General features: G+C 32.5%; 1 protein-coding gene across 1 annotated transcript; it reads left to right on the top strand.

Moving 5' to 3' along the window:
* The first annotated feature begins 10,918 nt into the window (after window positions 1–10,918).
* LOC129223878 (uncharacterized) lies at window positions 10,919–21,261 on the top strand. Its single transcript, XM_054858249.1, has 4 exons — window positions 10,919–11,044; window positions 14,860–14,992; window positions 17,142–17,281; window positions 21,144–21,261. The coding sequence occupies exons 1-3, from the start codon at window positions 11,011–11,013 to the stop codon at window positions 17,278–17,280; spliced, it is 306 nt and encodes a 101-aa protein (XP_054714224.1). The 5' UTR covers window positions 10,919–11,010; the 3' UTR covers window position 17,281; window positions 21,144–21,261.
* Window positions 21,262–23,178: the final 1,917 nt, after the last annotated feature.

The raw sequence follows: 23,178 nt of genomic DNA, 5'->3' as shown, positions 1-23,178 counted from the left end.
CTTCAGGTTCGAAATATTAAGTGGAGCGCCACTATCCCTTCCCCCACTCTCGTCAACATTATTAAAGCTCGTCTTAAATTTCATTTTCAGGGCTTCAATTTCGAGAAAATTCCGGGAGAGCTTCCGAAAACTCTTTTTCTTAACGTTACAAAGGTCGGCTACAATTGTAATTTTTAGAGGATCGATTTCAGAAAACTGCCTGTCCCCTAACCATAGATAGCTTAAAATATGGATTTTAAGACTTTTATTGCGAAAGTTTTCCGGGGGCGAACCCCTGAATCTCTTTTTTCCCAAACATCACCACAGATAATAAAAAAACTGTGTTTTTAGAACTACAATTTTGAAAACTCATCGGAGGAGAGCCCTCGAACCCGCCTTTCTCCCTTACACAACGGTAGACTATCTACAATTGCGTTTTTGAACGTTCAATATTGAAAAATTACCGGAAAGAGACCATCGAACCTTTTATCCCCCAAACATCACCAGAGATCGTCTAAAACTGGTTTTTAAACTACAATTTCGAAAATTTTCCGGGGGAGACCCTACCTCCCCGTACTTCCTAGCTAAGTGACTATTATATTTCCGTTTCAAGGTTCAAATTTCATACATCTAGTAATGACTCCATCCCTAAACAGAAAGTTGAATCCACTCTGCCTGTAATTATTCATACGTTTGAAAAAAAAAAAAAAAAAGAAAAGAAAAGGTGCAGCAAAACTCAAGGGTCTCCAAAACTTGTTTACTCAAGGTCCACTTTGTAAATTTTGGGAAGGTGAGGTGGAACAATCCAACGATATTTAAGTTCAAATGGTATTTGTTAGCGCTACCCAGCACCCCCCCCCCCCTCCCGTGAATTCGACTGCAAATTGGACTCTTTAAAAACTTATGTTTAACCCGATTCGAAAGCGAGAAAATTTTTGGGGGGGAATTTGCGCCATTGAGCTTGGGGGGATGGGCACCCCTGGGGCATCTGAACTTTAGCCAGGAAATCATAACCTGGAGTAGTAAATGGGTACAAATAATGTTTCTGACGAAAATCAGTGGAATTTAAATGGACCATACAGACGGAAGCACTATTGGCATGATTTACGAAAAGAAATGGAAATATTATCCTAGCTCCAATTAAATGGAGGCTCTAGCATGACTTCAGAGTGCTCTGCTTATAATGGGGCGGGCTCCGTTATGTTTGTTTCAGGTAAAATGAATTCAAAAGCATATCAAAATATCCTCGTAAGCCATCTTTTACCAAATGCAGAATTTATTGCTGGAAGAAATTTGAAATATCAGCAAAACAGTGCACTTATCCATTCGAGTTACAGTGCAAAAGATTGGTTCCAAGTCAGCAATGTTAAAATTTTGAAATGACCAACTAAGTATCCTGAACCTAGCCCATTATAGAACTTATGGGGTGACTTAGTAAGATCATTTCATGCCAATGGGAGACGTTTTGCTTCATAAAACAGAGCTGAAATTTAATATCGAAGATGAATGATATAAAAAAGTTCTGAACGTTGTCAAAAACTAGTTTTATCCATGAAAACAAGAATATTTGAAGCAATTTGAAGAAATTACTCCCACGCAAGCTCATAAATGTTTTAATTTTTGTCCTAATATGTTTTTTTTTCTATGTTGGCCTTAAAGTTTTTACTCAAGTTCAAATATTGATCTGTAATATTTTCTGAAAAAGAAACACTTACAAACGAAATGTTTGGCCTTTTTTACTTGTATTCAAGGTTACTAATTATCACTTAAATGATTCTTTGATCCAAAGTTAAAGGTGTGTCAAATTTCTTACAAATGTTAACTGGCCTTAAAGTTTTTACTCAGACTGCATAACTCATGATGACGCGAGTTCGAAAACGTCGTCAGTCTTCTTGCAATACTAACAAGAAGTTCCGTCGAGAACTATACGAGCCTACTTTCCGGTATACCCATACTACTTTCTAGTACCTGATCAATATTCTCAAAAATAGTTAAAATCGCAAATTGTTTCAAACATATTTTTGCTTATTTCTAGGAATAAAGTATTCCTCACACATCTAAAAAAAAAAAAAAAGGAAAGCAGCACCTTTTAAACAAAGCAGCTAATACACTTTTTTCCCTTTAAAAAAATTCTTTGACAGCTTTCAAAACGAAAAAATAATAATTAAAATTAATAGGCTTATTAAAATAAATACATCATATGAGAAAAAAATCGTTTCTTTTTCCACTGTTGGCAATTTTTTTTTAAATGAATTAATGCACTTACCAAAATAAATAAAAACAATAAAATGTCAACTTAAAGAAATACTTTTCATTGTCAAAAAAAAATCGTCTGCGCATATCGTTATGTAGAAACATAAATGACTTCGAGTTTATTCGCCGAAAACTGAATACTTAAATTAAAACTTTAGCGTGAAAATAAAAACAAATCATATCAACAATAATTATTTCTCGGTGAAAACCATAGCTGCGGAGTCGGAGTCAATCTCATTTTGGGATAAAGGAGTCGGAGACGAATATCCAAGAATCGGAGTCAATCATTTGTCCTCCGTGTGTAAATTTTTGCCAAAGCTACGAAGTCAGAGTCGAAGTCGGGGAGTCGGAGTCCGATTAATTTTCGGGCACAGGAGTCGGAGTTGGAGTCAGGTGCCTCTAAATTCTCGGAGTCGGAGTCTGGAGTTTGGCGTCAATAGCTATTTCCAACAAAACTTGTTTGAAATAAATTCGCCTTCAAGTACGGAATCTACGGTGACTTTCAGTTTCCCCGTTGGCGCTAATTTTTAAGTTTTTTTCGAACTGTTCAAAATTTAACAAAAAATAGTTCAAATCAAAAAGTGAAATATGGGAATGAGGTGTCCTTGCCGAGATCTTTCATACAAAAAAAAGTTTGTTCGAATAGGACTATTCATTCAAAAGTTCTTAGGGAAGGACGGACAGACAGACCGACAGACCGGCGGACCGACAGACCGACAAACCGACAGACAGACCGACAGATATTTTTCCCCATCTCAATACCCTACTTTCCAATTTTTAATTTTTCGATATTTATTTAATTTTATTTATTTTTTTTTTTTTTTGATTTTTTTTTTCTCGCGACATTTTTAAGATGCATTAAGCCTTCTCTTTCATTCTTTTTTCTTCTTTTTCTGACTTTTACTGGGAAAGTAGGCTAAAAAGGCCAGTCGAGAAACGACACGCCGCGAAACTCAATCCCCTAAATCACGACAAAAACAAATGCAACATGTTAGAGATGAAAATCGAATTAGTAGAACTAATAAACAAAAAGCTATGGCAGTAAAAACGTTACCTGCATTTGTCGCAGGCTGTGTTACACGCAGATAGCGTGCGACACGATCCCGAACGGACAAAAAGGCAACTGGTTATTGATGTGGTGGATTGTGACTACTGTTATATGTTTAGTGACGCTCCCAAGGTTTAAGACAAATCGATTGACGTAAAAATTATCAAAATAGCCAAGGCGTTTAGTCTCCACAACGCCACATTGGAACAAACATACATACATAGTCATCAACACATTTCCTTCCTTTGCATCGCGTACGCGCATTCGGGTATTAAGAAGTGTCTCTCCTTCGAAGGCAGATGAATTGATGCATGCTGTGTATTCAACTCAGTATAATCTTTCATAAGAAACGTAAACAACTAACATTTTAGATTAATTATTGAAACGGTTTCATATAAACAAGAAAATTCTAACTTATTGAAGTTGAAAAGAAATATTTAAAAAAAATATCAATACACTTTTGCAGTATTGAACTTTTGTATCTTATTTTCATTGATTTCAATTTTGAATAAATGTCCTACACGGATATTTTTTGATGTCAGGTAATTTACAGGGCAATACAAAGCAAAAAAACTTTAATCACATTTCAAGTTTTTTATACAAAGTTTGTCGTAGACGCCGCACTATCAGTGGGGGCTTAGCCCATATGAAGAAATCAATGAGAGGGAAACGTATGAACGTACAGTGCTGATGGAAAAGAATTGCATCACCCTCGCATTTTCACAACAATGGGATTATGTGAAAAGTTTTGGTCGACCGATTAACGATGAATGTATGTGAAATTCTGCAAAACTTGTGAATCAAACATTTAACATCAGGAATTCGATAATTGTTTACATGGATCGTTGCTGTTTCCGGGCCAAGGCAAACTGCTGACCCTATGCTCATTTTTGCATTTCTGAAACTGTGTGTGAGTTTAGCGAAAAAAAATTACTTAACCCCATGTCAACTTAAGTTTAATGGCAGGATAAAGGTTTTTAAATTGTCACTTACCAGTTTTGCCCTATGGCACGGAGCAGAATCATCCAGGAAAATGACGTTTGGAATTGAAATAAAGTGATCCCGGATAGTAGGAAGCAATTTCTCTTCCAAAATGCCAATATACACCTGAGCGATTACTTTTCCTTGCACAAAGTGAAGCCCACCAACTTCTTGATCAGAAATACATCCTCAAATCATCTGGGATACGTGATGCTCGACTTGTGTGTTGAATGCAGTCGGGATGATATTCCTCTCATGTGCGGAGCGGGTGATGCATTTTTTTACCACCACTGTAACACATAATTAGAATTCTAGAATACATATATGTTCTTTTCCATGTTAATATTAAGACAAACTTTTGCCAGTTCACTTTTAAACAAAAATTGAACCTTGAATTTTAATAGGTTCAATAGTTATAATGCATGTATTCATTAGTTTTTGTATTTTTTCCGAGTGTCCTTTAATGATAGGCAAATGCATGAAGGTCTCTATTCAAAGGGACTGGGATCATATAAAAAGTCCCATTAAATAGAGGTGTCAAGTAATGAGGTACTTGTGTATTATCATAATTATTTAATATTTTATCCTATTATTATTATTATTCCTACTACTACTACTACTACTAATACTAATACTACTACTCTGGTTGTTGTTGTTGTTACTCTTGTTGTTATTGTTATTATTATTATTATTATTATTATTATTATAAGAATTAATATTTTTCTGTTTTAGTGGTACTACAATATTTAAAAACGTCAAGTATACACAACTTTATAAATTTAAACTATTGAAGTGTACTTCATCAATCATTCTTTACAGAGTTCCTCAGAGGTGTTTCTTGCAAGAATAAAAAAATAAATGCTTTGGAAAATAGTTGTGAAGAAAAAACTGGATCTGTCTTTAAGGAAGGATTTACGTAACGATCTATATCGCTTTCTTACGTTCTCTCTCTCTCTCTCAATTTCTTTTTTTAAATTTTATTATGAAGCATTATTTTAGGCATTCGAATTTTGTATAGGGGAGGTTGGCCCAAAGCGGCTGGTTTTTGAAGAACGCTCGAAAATTGTAGCTTTTGGATTTTTATAGCAACAATTTTGGATTTATTTCTGCGCAGGGTCCTTGAACTTCAAAATAAAAAGTGATTTCTGTATAATTTCAAACCCAATATATATTTATTATCAAACTTTACAAACATTTGAAAAACGTGCTTTGCCCTACAAAGGAGCCCAAAGCGGGCAAACTTAACTACTTGGGATTTGGTACATTTGCCAATCAAATGTGATGTTATAAATGATTAAAATAATTGACTAGCTACCTGCCATTATTAAAAAAAACATATAAAAAGAGTTGTACTTATCCAATTTAAAGTTAGCACATTTGTTTATAAAACATAAATAAATAACTGATTAAATTAATAGACTAATTAATTGCCATCCTAAAAAATAACTTTTTGAAGTTATACTTATCCTACTGAAATAGAAAATCTAAGTCAACACACGAGTCAAGAAATTATGAATAAATATATGATTAAATCCTATACTCGCTTTGCTCTACCCGCTTTGCCCAAAAGAACGTTTTTCATTTCAATAACTATAACCTTAAATTTAAAAAAGAAACAAACGAAAAAACTATCGTTGTTTGTAGGTGGATGGAGTCCGAATCATGTTATATTATTGACAATCACAAAAAATTAGCTGGTCATCGACTGCTCACAAGTTACAGAACTTTATTTATTTATTTATTTATTTATTTATTTTTAAAGAAATGTATCATTTTTTTTATTTTAAGCCTGGTTGCGCCATAACACTTCACTGCTGCTTCACTGGGACTGATTAAAACCTGGAGGTGTTCATGTAAATACGACATACGTGTGCATTGCCGTTTACACACCATGGGGGGGGGGGGGCATACGAAGGCCTACCCTCTTTGGGTGACGTACCCGCTTTGGGTCACCCTCCCCGATTAAAACAGAAAAGGTAAATTAATTAATATAAAATCCCAAAATATGTAAGTAGATAAATATACGCAAATGCTCACACATCCAAATTGAAACATCTGATATTACTCCATTTCTCTCGCTTCTCCAATCCATTTGCTAACAATCTTCCCGTATTTATTTTTGCTTTTCAAAGCTATTTTTCTTGAGTTACTAAAATATTTTGGGCATTTTTATCACGTACACTGTTTGTTTCTCCGTGTCATAAGAAACGAAGAATGTTTCACTTTCTTAGTTTTCAAGACCGATTTTTTTTTTTTTCTTTTTTTTTGCGTTAAATTTTGTAGTTAAGATAAATTTCCTCTTGGTTTTCTTTCTTTTTTTTAGTGCAGATCCTTCTTTCTGTCACATAAAATAATGCATTTTCATAATACCTATTCCGTTGGCTTTTCGCTTTCTTTTACTGTAATTACAGAAAAGGCTTGGCATTTGTCTTTTAAATTAATTTCCTTAAAGGTATGCATTTTTTTGCGATACAGCTTTAAACTACTTGTTTCCCACAAAAATTATTGAGAATTAAAAAACAATGATAAATTACCCTTTTGATGCCTATTTTGATGTGTTTCCATAGTTTTCTACCTTTATAATTCCAATAAAAAAATTGCTATTTTGTTACCATGAAGTTTCTTTCCCCACGTCATTTGCTCTAACTAAAATAAAGATTTGCTTACATATGCTGCCAACCATATCATTGTTTCTGGTATTTCAGATTTTTTAACTATGTTTAAGATATTAAGTCAAAACTCGAACCTTTTCAGTTTTTAGCAAGACCTGATTTTAAAACCTATTCGCTTATCGCCACGAATAGTAGAAAAATTATAGAATAAAGACATTGACTGTATTTAACAAATTATTCGTGTTTTACTGTATGCATTATATTGAAACCACTGTATTTTCTCCATCAGAAGTTTCTATTAGCTTTCCAGATGTGCCACTTCAGTGGTAGAGTTCTGAAATTGTGTAGCTAAAGGAATAAAAGAGGACTGTGGTGAACCGACTTTTGCACTTTTTTATACTGTCTTTGAACCAAGCGTACCAATTAAGGTAATAAGGTGAAAAGTAAGCGTATCAAACCCATTGTGAGTGGCTGATTGAAATCCTTTAAACGTTAGGACAACTAAAGACAAAGTTATGGTAAACGATAAATGTTGCCTTTGGTGATTTGAACATGTTCCTGAATAAAATTGCTATAAAAAAGTTTTGTTTGTATCATTCTTTTAGTCAAATGTTTTTTTTTTTTTTTTCAATACTATTTCCAGTTTTGTCATCCGCCATAAGTGCAACTTTTTAATTTTTGATTTTATGGTGGTTATCTCAATACATTAAAGAAAATTTACGTCAAAGATATTGTGAAAAAAAGTCTGTGGTGAGTTTGGGTCCAGGACACCTCATAGCATCTACATACAGCCTTGAAATTAGGTACAAAATTTCTTCAAACCCCGGTGGTTTACGCCAGGTGTTTTACTTTTTTTTAAATTTCAAATTAGGTTTTTTGTAATTAACTTTTAAGCTAAAATGTCACAAAAATTGCCATCTGAAAGGACATTAACCGTCACATGTTGATGTATTTGGAAATGAGATTGCTGATGGGCTGGCTCGTCAGGGGAGCCGATAGATCTCTCCCCATAACGGATGCCTTTCTTTTTCAGAAATTGCAACCCGTGTTAAGCAAAGCATTAGTTCCTCTTGGAGACAGCCCCCTATTCATGAATGGTACAAAGCATCCCGCCCTGGCGCTGCTTTACTTCGGGCAAGTAGTAGAGAACAACAAACCGTCCTAGCCCGACTGAGAAGTGGACACACTCAAGCGCAGCGACATGTGGCTGGTATTAAGGTTTTCCCCTTGTGCCCAAAATGCAATTTGACTCAGGCTGCTCCCGCCCATGTTTTCTCTTGCATCGGCTGTGACCTGAATCAGCTGTATTCTGACACTTCTGCTGTTTTGGAGGGACTTTGTTTGCATGGCTTCATGGACTTGGTATGATGTTTCTGTCTGCCAAGTGGGACAAGCAACAACAACTTAACATTCTATGTCGTTAGAAAGAATTTTTTTCTGCATCATATTAAGCATGTCCCAATTTTCTCAATTAATAAAAATAGCAAATAAAATGATTTCTATTTATGGTAAAGTACCAAGCTGAACTCATTTCAAGTCCGTAGCTGTACAGCAAAATGTTGCTGGAGATAACGAATTTAAATGCGTTTTTTAAACGTGAAATGCGAGGGGTTTGGCTAAGCTCAGAAATAACTTAGCACTTATAGCTGTGGAATTTTGTATAAGTTAGTTCAACAAGAGGGAAATGTGCTTTTTAAAGCGCCCCACGGTTGTTCAAGGGAGGAAAAAATAGCTACTTTAAAGTTTTAGCATAGAAAATATTTATTGTCGTAATTACTTACCCCTTGAGATGTAGTAACATACTCCACAAGAGTTATTTGGAAAAAAACGCGCATTAACAAAAAATAGCCAAGATTTAACAATTATGTTTTTAATTTTTTCGAACATGCCCATATACTTCAGTTTTAATTCATATGTTTGGTAAGGGGAACTAAAATGTAATAAAGGAAATTTTAAATATAATTTTAAATAAAAGAAATATTAAAAAATCCGTACAGTGTAATTAATATTACACCGTAAATAAAAATTAAAAAATCACCAAAATTTAAAAGTATCTGAAATAAAAAAGCATTACTAAAGAAAAAAAAATTATGAAAAATATTGTTGAACATACTTTCATCATCGGCTGCCTGTGGGCTAAAATTTATATACATCAAAAGTTTAATCCTTCCTGTAAATAAACAAAAGCATTTAAGCTGCAACCACCTGTGACTGTTGTCGTGGCATTTGATTTTGTTTGATTTTCGTTATTTACAAACCCTTATATATTAAAACCAGAAAATAACACGTCATAGTATGATGGGGGCAAATTGCCTTTTTATTCAAGGAGATTGGCTGTCAAATTTGACGTGTTCCAAAACATATCTGTACCTCAAAGCCAGACTGACGTAGGCACGTTCACTAATTTACACGAGTGTTGTTTTCTGTACACGAAGGTTGGGACTCTTAAAACACTGATAAATAAATAAATAAATGTAAGGTTTTTTTTTTTTTCTATAACAGAATAACGATGTTATGGCCAAATGCGGAATATTATTCTGCGTGCATTGCAGTATTAACCTGAAAATAACAATCTTTGGACACACTAGGGGAACCTAGCGTGTCCAAAAATTGGTCCTCTCATATACCTTAACTATATCTCTAGTACTCTCTAATGTAGACATATATGAAAAAGAAATGTTTAAATCTTATATAAAATTCTATATGAAAAGTTAAATTCAACAGCGCAGATTATCTTTAAAAATGCACAAAAGGAAACCCATTAATTATTTTAGAACATGTTTTCCCTTTTTTTTTTACTTCCTAGGAAAAACATAAAATGTAGGAAATTCATAAATAGCTAAAACTTTCCATTTGAGCTAAATTAACATTAGGAGTAATCGGGAAAACTGGGACTTGATGATAAAAAATGTGAAATACGAAAAAAAAAAAAACATTGATTCGGGGAACGTAGAATCAAAGTTTCACTATGTATACGATTCGCAAGCATGAAGATAAATATTACCATCCAACAATTTTAACAATTTTCCTTAGCAATCAAAGTCAATAGGTTTTTACCGCCTTTCTGGGGTTTTGAACCACTGTGCAATAAAAGTCTGAGAACCAATATGTCTTGCTTTAGAATTTTAAATCAATTTAAAATGAAGAATTGGGCATTGGAGTTAAAATACCAACGATTTAAATATCGGATTAATAAATAAAATGTCCTTACTTAAATTGCTTATAACTTTTTTTCTTCGTTAATTAATCGCTTCCGTTACTTTTTACAGTGGTGGAAAATCTTCTCGAAATGTATGTCTTTCGCTCTTTCCAGTGGAACCTAATTTGAATTAACACAATAATAATACAATGAGTAGAAAAATCCATTTTTCGGTCTTAAAATTAAACTTCAAATATGAAAACAACTATTATTCGATTTGTGTTTAGAAACGGTCTATAAACCATTCCAGTACGATCCAAGACAAACTGAAAATTTCAACGAAATTGGTTCGGTAGTTTCCGAGTTTACTCTGAGCATACAAATATGGAGTTTGTGTTTTAATTATATAAAAATTATGCGTGTAGATAATAGCCAATGATCGAGTAACCCGCGAATTTCAACAATGAAACTCGCACAACGGCATGGTAATTTGATAATATGGTTTGATAATGTTTAACAAGCAGCGAAAGGCTTTATTGAGACAAGGCTGAACTTGATCTGGTAATTTAACTATTTTACTGGTAAGACTGTGTCATTTCAGGGGAATGAAGAAAAGAAAGAATGGTCAACAACGAACGCTACCTGCTGGAGTTTAGAGTTCATCCACTGGATTTAGAGTTACAATTTCAAGTATCAAAATATCACCAAACATTCAATGGCTTCGTTCAAATGTAAGAGCAATTTTCACCCTCCATACCTTGGCGGGCAATTTTCTAATACCTGAAATAAATTGAGAAAATAAGAATTCTCTCTCTCTCTCTCTCTCTCTCTCTCTCTCTCTCTTTCTCTTAACAGATAAAAATTTCGAACACACAGAGATATCTTGGCCACAAAAGACGGAATGAGAAAACATACATATGTTAATTTCGATGAGATAAGGCTCGTTAAGTTTGAATAAATCATAACCTTTTCACTGTTTAAATAATTTTCAAATAAGTATGACGCTCAAGTTTCTGCTTTTACTATTTTGTGGTAAGATTCTTGTTTATGGTATCAGTGATTTACTGACACATTTAAAATAAAAACTTTAATCGCTGAGAAGAAAGTTGTAATCGCAAATTACTCCAAAAACTATGTATGAATAATTTAGAACATCAAAGAATAAATTGTAAAGCTACACAAAAAAGGTGACCTTAATAAGTTATTCTTAATGAAACTGGATTGCTTTCATGTACGGCAAGATTCCCAAAAAGCTATACTAGAATAAGTAATGTAAAGCAATGTTAAACAGTTAAAAGGTAAAAAAACGTTTTTAAAAAAGTACTAATATGTCTAATTTTTTCTACAGAAAGTAAAACTTGCTGAAATTAAAAAAATAAATAAATAAATGGCGATTAATATTGACTTATATGCCTTTTTCCTTTTTCGGGGGCGTAATTGTATATATAGTAAAACTTACGATAACGTTTACTTTTTACATTACATTTTACTTTCTATGTTATGTTTTATGCTAGATTCCATCCCGTAAATCCCCCCCTCCTCGTTCCGTCTTTATTTTATCATCTTTATCATTATGTAAAATATCATAATTGATGAAACATGTACAGTATTTTTTAAGTGTACACAAAAAGAAAATCGAAAATTTAAATTCAACTTAAATTTTCTTTCAGGCAATACGCGCTTCTTACCAAAATGTAGAAATAATTTATAAAGCTACTACATTGCTATCCTTTAAATAATGTTTAAACCCTCCTTTGCTAAAATTATTTAACATTATTCCAGTTCTCTTGGGGCAGGTTTATTGGAACATTATTGCCAAATTTCGAAGAGCATATTCATAAATTACTTGTCTAGCAAATATTAGTTTCCTGAAGCTTAGAAATATTTTCTGAAATCCTTATTCATACGTGTTTTTTTTTTTTTTTTTTTTTTCTGGGTAATGAAGACTAATATTTGTTTTCCCTTTACAATGGCGTCAATTCCATTTGTTTTTTCATTGGTAAATAAAGATGTCAAAGCAGGGTGACCAATGAAGTTCATGAAACAATTCTTTTCAAAGAAAGTAATCTCGTCTCCGTAAACGAATATAAAAGGCTGAGCTCTTTTTTTTTTCCTATAAAAAAAGTGCTTATTTTTATTTCTAAGTTTTATTTTCTAATTTTTTTTTCTTTTATAACTCTTCTCGAATTGTGTTTTCTTTGCTTTGGTAATATTTCTTGGTATTTTGGAATGTTATTAATCTTAAACAACTTAGAAACGGTTCTCTTGGATGATTATTCTTAAAATCATACCTAACGCATGAAATAATTATACCATAGGTATTTATTTATTTATTTATTTATTTTTGATGCAATTTTATTTTTATACTATCACGTAAAAAATACATATCTAAATATATATATGTGTGTGTGTTTAATATTGTAATGGTTCTAACAGTATATTTAATTTAATATTGCGACTTCGTACATTTCTTCCAGCATAACTATTATCGTTATTACTATTAAGAGCCATTGTCTGTAAGAATCATGCAGGTTGTGATTGTTGGGATTTTTAATTTTCTTTATTTTCACATAGGTTGTTCCTTATCATGAATGTAATGTAAATCCGAAATTTCAGCTTTGTCTGACTCACCGTTTTTGAGAAAACACTTTTTTTTTTTTTGTTTAGGGGCGTGGCACATTTTTGCTGGTTTTTCAAATTTGCAGATTTTAATGGGTTCTTATAAAGACATGGATTTTTTAATCCCATATTACTATATGGTCTTGTTAGATACTGTTACAGCTGTCAAATCGGTGTTACTACGAGTGCGACGCCCACAAACTCCGTTTAAAAATGACCGAAAATGAATTTTTTTTTTTATATTCAAGGCCAATTTTCTCGAATCGCCTTCATGATGACACCAACATTTTTAGATCATTTTCCAGCCACACTTACATACATCAAAAATATGTATCAAAATTGGTGTCACTATAAGGGCGCCAGAAGATATTGGAACTTTTATTCAATAAATTTCACAAAAACACAAATATTTAAAATCTAACGATTATATTCCCAAAAATAATAGGAGTGACACCGATTTTTTTGTGCAAATGTTAGACAAACATGTTGGTTATCAACCTAATGTAGTATCAGATCTCTGCTATGAGGGCGACAGTTGTGATTAGATTCTAAATATTTGTGTTTTTGTGAAATTTATCGAATAAAAGTTCCAATATCTTCTTTCGTCCTTATATTGACACCGATTTTGATATATATTTTTGATGTATGTAAATGTGGCTAGAAAATGATCTAAAAATGTTGGTGTCATCATGAAGGCGATTCGAGAAAATTGGCCTTGAATATAGAAAAAATTTCATTTTCGGTCATTTTTAAACAGAGTTTGTGGGCGTCGCCCTCGTAGTGTCACCGATTTGACAGCTGTAACAGTATCTAACAAGATCTTATAGTAATATGGAATTAAAAAATCCATGTCATTATAAGGACGCTTCAAGCAACAAGCACATTAAAATCTGCAAATTTGAAAAACCAGCAAAAATGTGCCACGCCCCCTAAACAAAAAAAATTGTTTTCTCAAAAACGGTGAGTCAGACAAAGCTCAAATTTCGGATTTACATTACATTCATGATAAGGAACAACATATGTGAAAATAAAAAAAAATAAAATTGTCAACAATCACAAATGTTCAAAACTGCCTGATTCTTACAGACAATGGCTCTTAAAATTATTGTTACATGTAATTTCGTATAACGTTTCAATGTTATTATTTGTTGGCTGTCTTCGTGCAATTTTTAACATGAATAAAATCTCTGAAAGGATAAACAAACAGTTTTGCAAGACCACACTAATCGTATGTCTTTGTAATCAAGAATTGTTGTAGAACATAGAAAAAAAGTAACTTCAGTGAAAAAAAAAGGAAACAATTGTTTAAAAACCTGTCCAAAACTCTCGATTTAAAAACTTCAATTCGTCAGATACTGCGTCCACTTGAGCCGGCAAAATGTGAAGCCAAGTAGGGGAAACTGGGGATACTTGCATCTAACAGACAACAAAAGCTTTAAAATGCTTATCTTAAAAAAAGTTTTTCGTGCCACATTCAGACAATCATTTCTGAGTGAAAACAAAATGTCTGGAAGAAACTAAGGAGTGCATCTAACTAAGGGGTAATCATGTATCCCAAGGAATCAAGTATCCCTAGTCTTCCCTATTGAAAATGTATTGTCAGAGCAAATTTACCCTTTGTAATTAAAGCATTAATTTTATTTATTTATATATTTAAAATATATTTGAAATTATTCATTGCTTCGACATTTAATATTAAGACAGTTTTATTTATTTATTCATTTATTTATTTTGATTCTCATGATAAACTTTCATGCAGTTGGGAAAAAATTTCTGATTCCTCTCGTGACATTTGCATGCATTCTGCATTCATTTGATGATTTTAGAAGACTTGGGACAAAATTTAAGGATTTGATTCACGCTGTTTTAAAATTGCTCTTCAAATATTAGTATTACATTGTCTACTTAATTTTAAAACAAGGTAGGGGTTCCACAAATAACACAAAGTTTCGGTAGGGGGCTCACAGAACAAAAAAGTTTGAGAATGTGTGCTTTAAACGCTTTCCGTACTAAGAAGCGCGTTGGTTAACGTTTGAATCGATGCATTTTTTTTAACAAAAATAACAATCTTTCACTTTTTCATTTCTTTGACATATTACTTCACGTCATTCAATTTGTATTCTATACGAAAACTGTCGATATGATCGATTCATTTCGCAGATGAAATGAATCGATCTCTTTTTTGTGCAATGCATTACTTTTACTCTATGTTGAAATATGTTTTGCAGCTATTTCATGTACGACGGCGACTACTGACTGCACAAAGGAAGAATACAAGAATTGCTATGATGGAGATACTCCTTCGTGGTTCATTGAAAAGTTCCCAAAAGATAATAAAGAAGAATTGGAAAAATTTTGCCTGTAAGGTTCCTTGATTCATTCTTAAATGTCTGTACATATACAAGGTGTTCCGTTTTAATCTGAAAGACCTTTGTTTTCACAACCGTTAGTCCTAGATGTACACTTCCAACTGCAAAAATGTTCAAAATCAGATGCAGGGTTAAGATATTGAAAGTTTGAAGCAAAGATAAAAATGAGTCAAGAAATGCAAAATTTAACTTTTTATACGGGCCCTAGGTCCCCTAACTAATGTTCAGAGAAAAAAAATCTCCATTGAAAACTATTACTGACACAAAAAGCTTGACATTTGTGCGGCCAAAACTCAAGTTGATATTCCAGTTCAAAGTTTTAAGGGACCATACAGAAGATGAGATTGGAACTAATAACCCTTTCAGAAGAATGGACACGTCGTCAAAGTAAGAAAAACAAAGTACTTATATTTTTCATTACTATTCAAAAATAAATGCAAATGCTACGCCGTGATACGCAAAAACACACTTTAAAACCTCGAACAATTTAAAAAAACCACTCTATGCACGTACACATATAAATAAACACTTGTTAACTACTGCGTTTCATATGTATATCGGTGAATATTGGTCGTACTAATTTCAAACTTTTTGTGTTGAAATTATTTTTAATGGAGATTATTTCTTAAATATAAGTTGGAGAACTCGAAGACAGTGTAAAAATTTTAATTTCTTTTTTTTTTTTTTTGACTTGTTTTACATTTTTCCTTAAACTTTCATTATCTTAACTCTGCATCTGATTTTGAACATTTTTGCAATAGGAAGTATACATCTATGACTAACGGTTGCGAAAATAAAGGTCTTGTAGGTTAAAACGGAACACCTTGTATATGTTGTTTGTTAAAATTTACTAAAATGCGTATTATTAAGAGTTTATCTGAAGTACATTAATGTTAATAATGTCACCGGGGTTATGTTGCCCTAACTGACAGCAATATTGTTTCGTTCAACTTTATTAAATTTGGTTCTGTTTATTACTTTTGATCGATGTTTCTCATATTTTCTATCACAGCAAGCTGGTTAGCTTTTTATCGTAGTTTATTTTATACTCGATTTCCAGCTACTTAAATAAGCGTTCTTCCCTAAAAACCATCTTCAGATTATACTTCCGGATTAACATCAGACTGTAAAGAAATTCGAAAAACTAAAGTATGGTGATAGTATAAACATATACTACTATATGTTACGGAGTAATATTAAAAAATACCGCGTAAAATCAACAGAGCAACTTTCGTCATCCATCCTAATATTATAATTACTGAAAACTAGTTTGTTCGTGTTTGTTACGCTTTCATGTTTTGACTACTGACTGATAACCATGCAATTATGCATACACAGTGTCAGGGGTACAAAAAAGTACTATAAGGTACCTCTAGACCTAGAGAAAATACGTTTAGAATTTATTCCAGCTTTAAGGAAATTTATAAATTTAAAAAGTATGTCTCCGAAAAAGACTTATTTTTTCGACTGTTGGAGATTTAAGCCCTTAAAAATCTGCACAAAATAAGCTACACCCGTAGTGAAATAATTAAAACACCCTGTTTCCAAAATTTTTAAGTTAAACATTTTAAAGTTAATAATTTGAAACAAGATTCAACTTGATGTATGAATATCTTAACCGCCACGTATTTTCGTCAAGACAGGTAGTCTGTTACTCACCAAATGGTTACATTTTGTTAAACATTTTCTTAGAAAAACTTACTTTCTTTCAAAAAAAAAAAAAAAGGAACGAAAAAAAAAAACTGCAAAAACACTTATTGCACTCCGTAATAAATTTAAATGCATTTACCACAGGCATAAATGGAGTGAATCTTGCAAAGAAATTGTTCATATTCAACGCAAAAAATTTTGGTGCTTCTTCCAAACAAATATTATAAAATTGCATTATTTTGTTCTTAATACTAATTAGTTTAAGTTTATATGCACAGATGCAGCTCGATTTGCAACCACGTCCGTATGATGAGTTTCAAGTTATTTTTATTCAACAAGTGAATAGCTAATGTTTTTCACAATTATTACTGAACAAAGCAAAGCAGGATATTTTTGTTGTCTTACTAATAAAACTAAACGAGCTTGTGGGAACTGACAAAACTTTTTCTTCAGCAGCAGATTAAATGCTTAACATGATGTATATCTTACAGGAAGGCTTTGCCAGACCTTGATTGTGCTATTGCTTTTAGTGAGAGATGCCCCGATTTTCTCGGAGAGCCCGGCTCTTTTGCGCTAAAGTTGTTCAAGAAATTATATGCTAAAGAGTGCGACAAGTTACATAAATCTTAAGGTACGTAAAACTGCAATGAAAAGGATGGGATATTTGTTTATTTCTTTGGTGTATGTGTCTTTCATTTTATCATAAAAGGTAGACACAGACATGAAATTAAATCATTTGTACGCTGATAATGGTTAACACAAGACCTGGAGATAATCAAAATTGTTAATTAAAAAGTTATATTACTTCAGGAAAAGTAGTACTAAAATGTGTCCTGAAAACCTTACTATTGCAAATTTTACTTTACAATAAACGATTTTTATTGCGGAATAATGTGTTTTATAAGTTTTATTGGAGCAAAATAAATATTATAAACTGTGCTACTTAAATTTAGAAATTAATCTGCCATTTGGCGTCTTTCAGTATCGCTTTATGGTAACATTTGGGCACATACCGTACATCAAGATTTCCTTAAATCCATATAATATTGTTTTATAATTTGGTTTTAGTATTTAATCCTCGAAGTTGTAATCTGGATACATTTATTTCTTCACTATTAATGCAATTTCTTTCTCTTAGTAAAACAAATAAAAAAGCAAAGAATTTCAGATAACAGTATTTGAAACATAAGCTATTTCTAGTAATAATACATGTAATATTTTGCAAGAAAATAATATGAAAATGGAAGAGAAGAATGCTTAATATCTGCTTATGTAAAAAAAAAAATACAACTTCTCCAAAAAAGTATTTAGTATGTTCTCAATAGGCGTAAACTAAGTACGTAGGAGTAAAAAAGAAACCAGACTACCATGATAAATCACAAATACTTCTATAATGTATCAACTTAATACTTAAGCATAACTGGATTCTCTTCAAACAGTACTGTACATACATCTATGAAGCCATATTTTATCTTTTTGTTCAGATATTAATTTTACATTGAATGGCAGAAGTTGCAACTTTATAGCATCTTCGTAACAGAACTTAAAAAGAATTTATGGTGTGAGGAGAATCAAAGATGCATAATAAGTTATAAATAAGCAATTTGTTATTTTTTGTTTTAGTTGCATTGCAATCAAAATCATAAGCGGAGAATAAATTTTAGCATTACATGATAACAATAATCAACAAAAAGGTACTTTTGGTCTGCATCCTGGTTTTAAATAGTCATTTCCTACTAATTTTGAGTAGAAAAACGAATATGGTAGCGGATGTTTTTTATTAGCTCATGTTTTCAAGATAATAAAAGCCCGCCGGAGAAAGATGCACAGCAACCACGCATTGATTTAAAGGTAATGTTAAAAAGGGGAAGAAGAATTCTGTGCAATAAATGTTACCAAAAAGGTCCTGTTTTATTAAAAAATGTTTCTTTTTTGGAAAGCAGTGGTTGCTTTTGGCTTATTGGTGTAAAAGCTTCATTTTCGATTGCTTTTCGTACGTCAAAGAGAGACCATTTCTTGTAATAGTTCAGCAGTATTTAGTGAACATTAACTCAGCCCAATGACCCTGATATCTGCGCTCGATTGTAAAGATATCTTGGGGAAACCTTTCCTCGTGCTCACTGCTCATAACTTTAGTTTTTAAACAAAATAACCTGGAAGAAGTGAACAAATATGAGTTTCAGAGACACATTATTCATCAATGGTCACAGAACTTCCACAGGGCTTGTTTGACCAATTGTTTTTAGTTCTCCTCTTTTCCACTGCTTAGAAATACTTGTAATATAGGCTTCCTAGGAGTTTTTATTCTCCCCTTGCAATTCTTTTCTCAAAAACATAGGTTTTCATAACTGCGCGTGTTTAAAGGGCCGTTAAAAGTTCTCTCCTTTGCCTTAGCTTCAATATATCTTGAAAATTTACCTCTAAGGTATCGGAAAATTGTCTTTGTTCACAGCTTTCACGAAGTTTTTCATTATTCCCAGCAGAATGACCATGGGTGTAAGTAGAAATGGGTGGATCTACTTGAAACTCCAAGTTTTGGATGATTTTGGGCATTTCTCTTCTCAGAATTTAAATTTCTTGCAGTCCATTTCGGTTCTCATGTAATGAGATTTTCTATCCTTACCATGGATCAAAATTTAGAGGATAGTTAGTCCCATAGGGGGTGTTTCTATCTGCCAGGAAGAAATAGCATTCGTAAAAATTTACTATCCTAGATATCCCTGTATCTTAAAAAATAGAACTAATCTCAACTTTTTATGGTGATTTTCGCGTTTAGCGATTAAAAATCCTTCGGAAATAGCCATTTTTTAGCCGGATGCATTTTTGGTGTTTACGAGTGTAATAGGTCTGGAGTGTAACGAGAGGGAATCCCACCTCCAGAACTTACGGTATATTTCCAATACTACTAGCTTACTACACGTTCATGCAAGGGCTTTTTTATTAACTCCATCCTAAAGACGAAAACTCTTTCAGCGATTGCTTCGGTACAACGTTCTGTTTTTCAACTTTTACTTCAAATTTTTTTCGCGTTTAAATACAAATTTTAATAACGACATATTAAAATTATTTTAAATTTATGTAGAGAAATTAGAAAACAGAGTTTCATAATTTTCTTCATGGAAAAAGAAAAATTTGCGTGGGTAAAGTCTGAACACGAAACGTTGAGCCTTTGTCTCGCCCCGTTTCAGAATTGTCCATTTTCGTGAAAGGACGATATGGAGAAAAAAGTAGGAAAGGAATTCGCAAGTGCGTCATTGGTTCTATAGATTGAATACGCCACCTTGGAATTTAATGAAATAGCCAAAGAGGTAAAATATTTTAATTTTGTGCGGTCAAGACAGTTGTCTCGTTGGACAGGTCACATCCAACGTAACGTTTCAGCAGCCATTGGTAAGAGATAACAACGCCCCCGATAATTAACTTCAATTGAAAATTGGCTGGAGTAGGGTTGTAATATAGAATGCAAGGCTTGTCATTTTTACTTTTCACCCTCTTAATTCAATTATTGCCGCAACTTAAATCTTTCGGTCTAAAAAATCACATAACGAATACATTTTTTTTTTTTTTTCGAATCGCAAAATCTTGCTATACTCCAAAATATGGCACTCAATATTTCTTCTTTTGCTACCTATTTTAAGGAATGGATCCGTTTTCTCTAATGATTGACAAGGGTAATTTGCTTGTGGTCGGACTATACTTATTTGTAAGAATATTGTTTGTTGGCTTCTTTAGTTACGACATAATTTAGAGCGCAGATATGCAATAGTGTATATTCTACACGATACAAATTGCTTTTAGTTGACACTGTTGGTGCCTCTAAGTAAATGTGGACAACTGAGAGATACAGAATGAAAAGAAGACACATTGTTTGATGTATGAATCTTCTAAAAGAAGAGTTTATTGATCTGAACACTAGATATACAGTCGGAAGATTCCAGGCTTTATGCCCACAGTCGCAAATACCCGAAAAAGGCCTGAGCTTGTTAAATCCGTGTTTCAAAAACTCCTGTAACCAGATGCCATCAGTATCATGGGTGCAATGTACTGGAAATCTTCCCTTTGCTTCATTACGGTGCCCAAATTTAAAGGGCGGATCCTTATTGGTGTTGCTATCTATCCACGGCTAAGATTCCGACTAACTCCAGGTCAATTTAAGTTACTGTGATCCTGCATACTCGTAGAAAGAAAATAGGGGAGAATTTCAAAAGAAAATAGGGGAGAATTTCAAATATTTCAGCGCCTTCATGAGCTACATCTAAATGTTGGTCACCAAAACTTTTATATTAAAACGGAATTATTCGAAGATTTATAAACATTAGGAATTTAGTGGTTTATACCGTAACTGAAGCACCTAATACGCGATCCTCGGCGTAATTATAATGAAAATACACATTTTTTGTGTTTCAATTTCAGTTTAAAATGCTATTGAAATTACTTTCGAACTTAAATGAGAAATTTTGAATTGCTCTTCATGTATTAACTTTTTTTTTCAGGTAGTCATTAGCGGAGAGTTCCTGAACCAACATAACTCGAGTGTAATACACAAATGTTTAATTAAAGCATTTTTTAAAAAAATGTTTGCGTTAAGTTCTTAAAGACTACAGAAATGAGTTTTGTTTGGTTGTAATACATATTTCTATTTCATGATTAACTCATTCTTTGTCTCTTCATTTCTCTTTCACTGACATTATTTTAAGGAACCATCACTTTTTCGAGAAAACAAGTTTAACAAACGAACAAAAGAGTGAGATTTTCTTGCAGAATAAAAAGTTCGAAGGAATAATTCAAACCAATAGGCTTAAATCAAACAATAAACATGGCATTAAAGGTAAAGGAGGGGGGAAAATACTATACTAAACTGCATAAAGCGTGACATCACATACAAAAAAAATAACTCACAAAACATCTCTCATTTTCTAACAAAACATCTTGTCTAAGCAATATTAATACATAATATTATTATATTATTATTATTAGGCATAAATACCTAATATTTATACACAATATTAAGTCTACCAATATTAAGACAATTCCACAACGTCGAAGAGTCTTTCTCGGTTTCACTGGTTTCCAAGAGCATCCTGTAAAAAACAAATATATTTGCGAAAAAGTATCTGAATTGCTACAATTTGCCTAAATGTCTGTTTTTTTCACTGTTGTGAAAAAGATTTGTTGTTACTACTGAGAAAATATGCTAATCTTCTTTATGAGGTATTTTGCTTTTAGCTCGATAATGACCCTTCTAGATTGACTGAGCTCTAAATGAAGGCAAAATGCAGTTTCTGGATATTGCAGTTTTGCAAGAATTTCAGTCAAGTTATCTGTTGTGTGGTATTTTCTTGTAATTTTGCCATCTCTTCTACCGTATTTCCTTCAGGAGCTTTCACGGAAAGTCGGGGAGGTGCCAAGCTATTATTATAAACATATATAAGTTTTTTGATGATATTCCTGATTTAAAAAAAGAAAACTGAATGGATTTTCTTTTTTTTGTGGGGGGGGGGGAGTGCTGAATTCTCCAGAAAGATTCCAGATTAATTTCAGGAGGGTTACTGACTCTTAGAGCGAATGTATCTCGTTTTCTTGCTATATATGTTATTGGCAGAAAAAAGAAATTAGCAACTATTTTTTTTCCAGGAACATTTTAAAATTATTTTTACATCGTAACACAAATGGTTTTCTACTCTTGCCAAGGCTTCGTACTATACATGGGTTCAACTTTAAGAATACTATAACAAATTTCTCAAGTATTGAAAAATTTTCTTTTTAAAATAGTTAGTAGCCCCATGATCCATCGATATAGAAAGTATAGATTTCAGAGCACACAATAATAGTTCTTTTGGTTATCTTTTTCTTTTGAAGGAAAAACAAACTGCCTATTTTCTTAATAAAGCAAACTTCAACATGTTTAAACACCTTTTTACCACTTGTTTCTAAAAGAAGAGAAGAGCCAAGTAGTTTTTGTCTGGAAAAACGCAATTCATTATACTTTATCAAACATTCGATGGAAGTGATACTTTGACTGCTCTTTCAAGTCTTTTGAAGCTTTTGATCTTAAGTTATGGGGATCTTTTATCCTTTAACTCCAAGTTTCTCGTTCAGCGTGCTTTATTTCTATTTTCAAGAATAAGAAAGAAAAAGATTAAATTTCTTTTTGAAGAAGCAGTCCCGTTTTTCTTAAACAAATAACAACAAAATTACTATTTATCTCCCTTGCTTTTTACTAATCCGTAAAGGATTACTTTCTTTGAAAATTACTTTTATGGAAAAATACGTAGAGACCTTCCAACACTAAATATTAAAATGTCTCTCTTTAGATCTTTTTGAAGTATCACTGGTGCACATGCTAAATATTTGCTTTCTTCCCGATTTTTCTTCTTTCGTCTAATATTTCAGAGTTTTTAATTAATACTTGATAAAGAAAATTTATTTCAAAAACTATTTAGTACTTGAAAATCGCTCGTCAAGGTATGACGAGTGAAAATTGCTTCTACAATTGAGCGAAGCATTTGCCTGTTTAGTGATAGTTTG

This window comes from Uloborus diversus, chromosome 6, assembly GCF_026930045.1.
Source record: "Uloborus diversus isolate 005 chromosome 6, Udiv.v.3.1, whole genome shotgun sequence".
NCBI lineage: Eukaryota > Metazoa > Arthropoda > Arachnida > Araneae > Uloboridae > Uloborus > Uloborus diversus.
The sequence above is the reverse complement of the archived record's forward strand: the minus strand, read 5'-3'. Positions and strand labels throughout refer to the sequence as shown.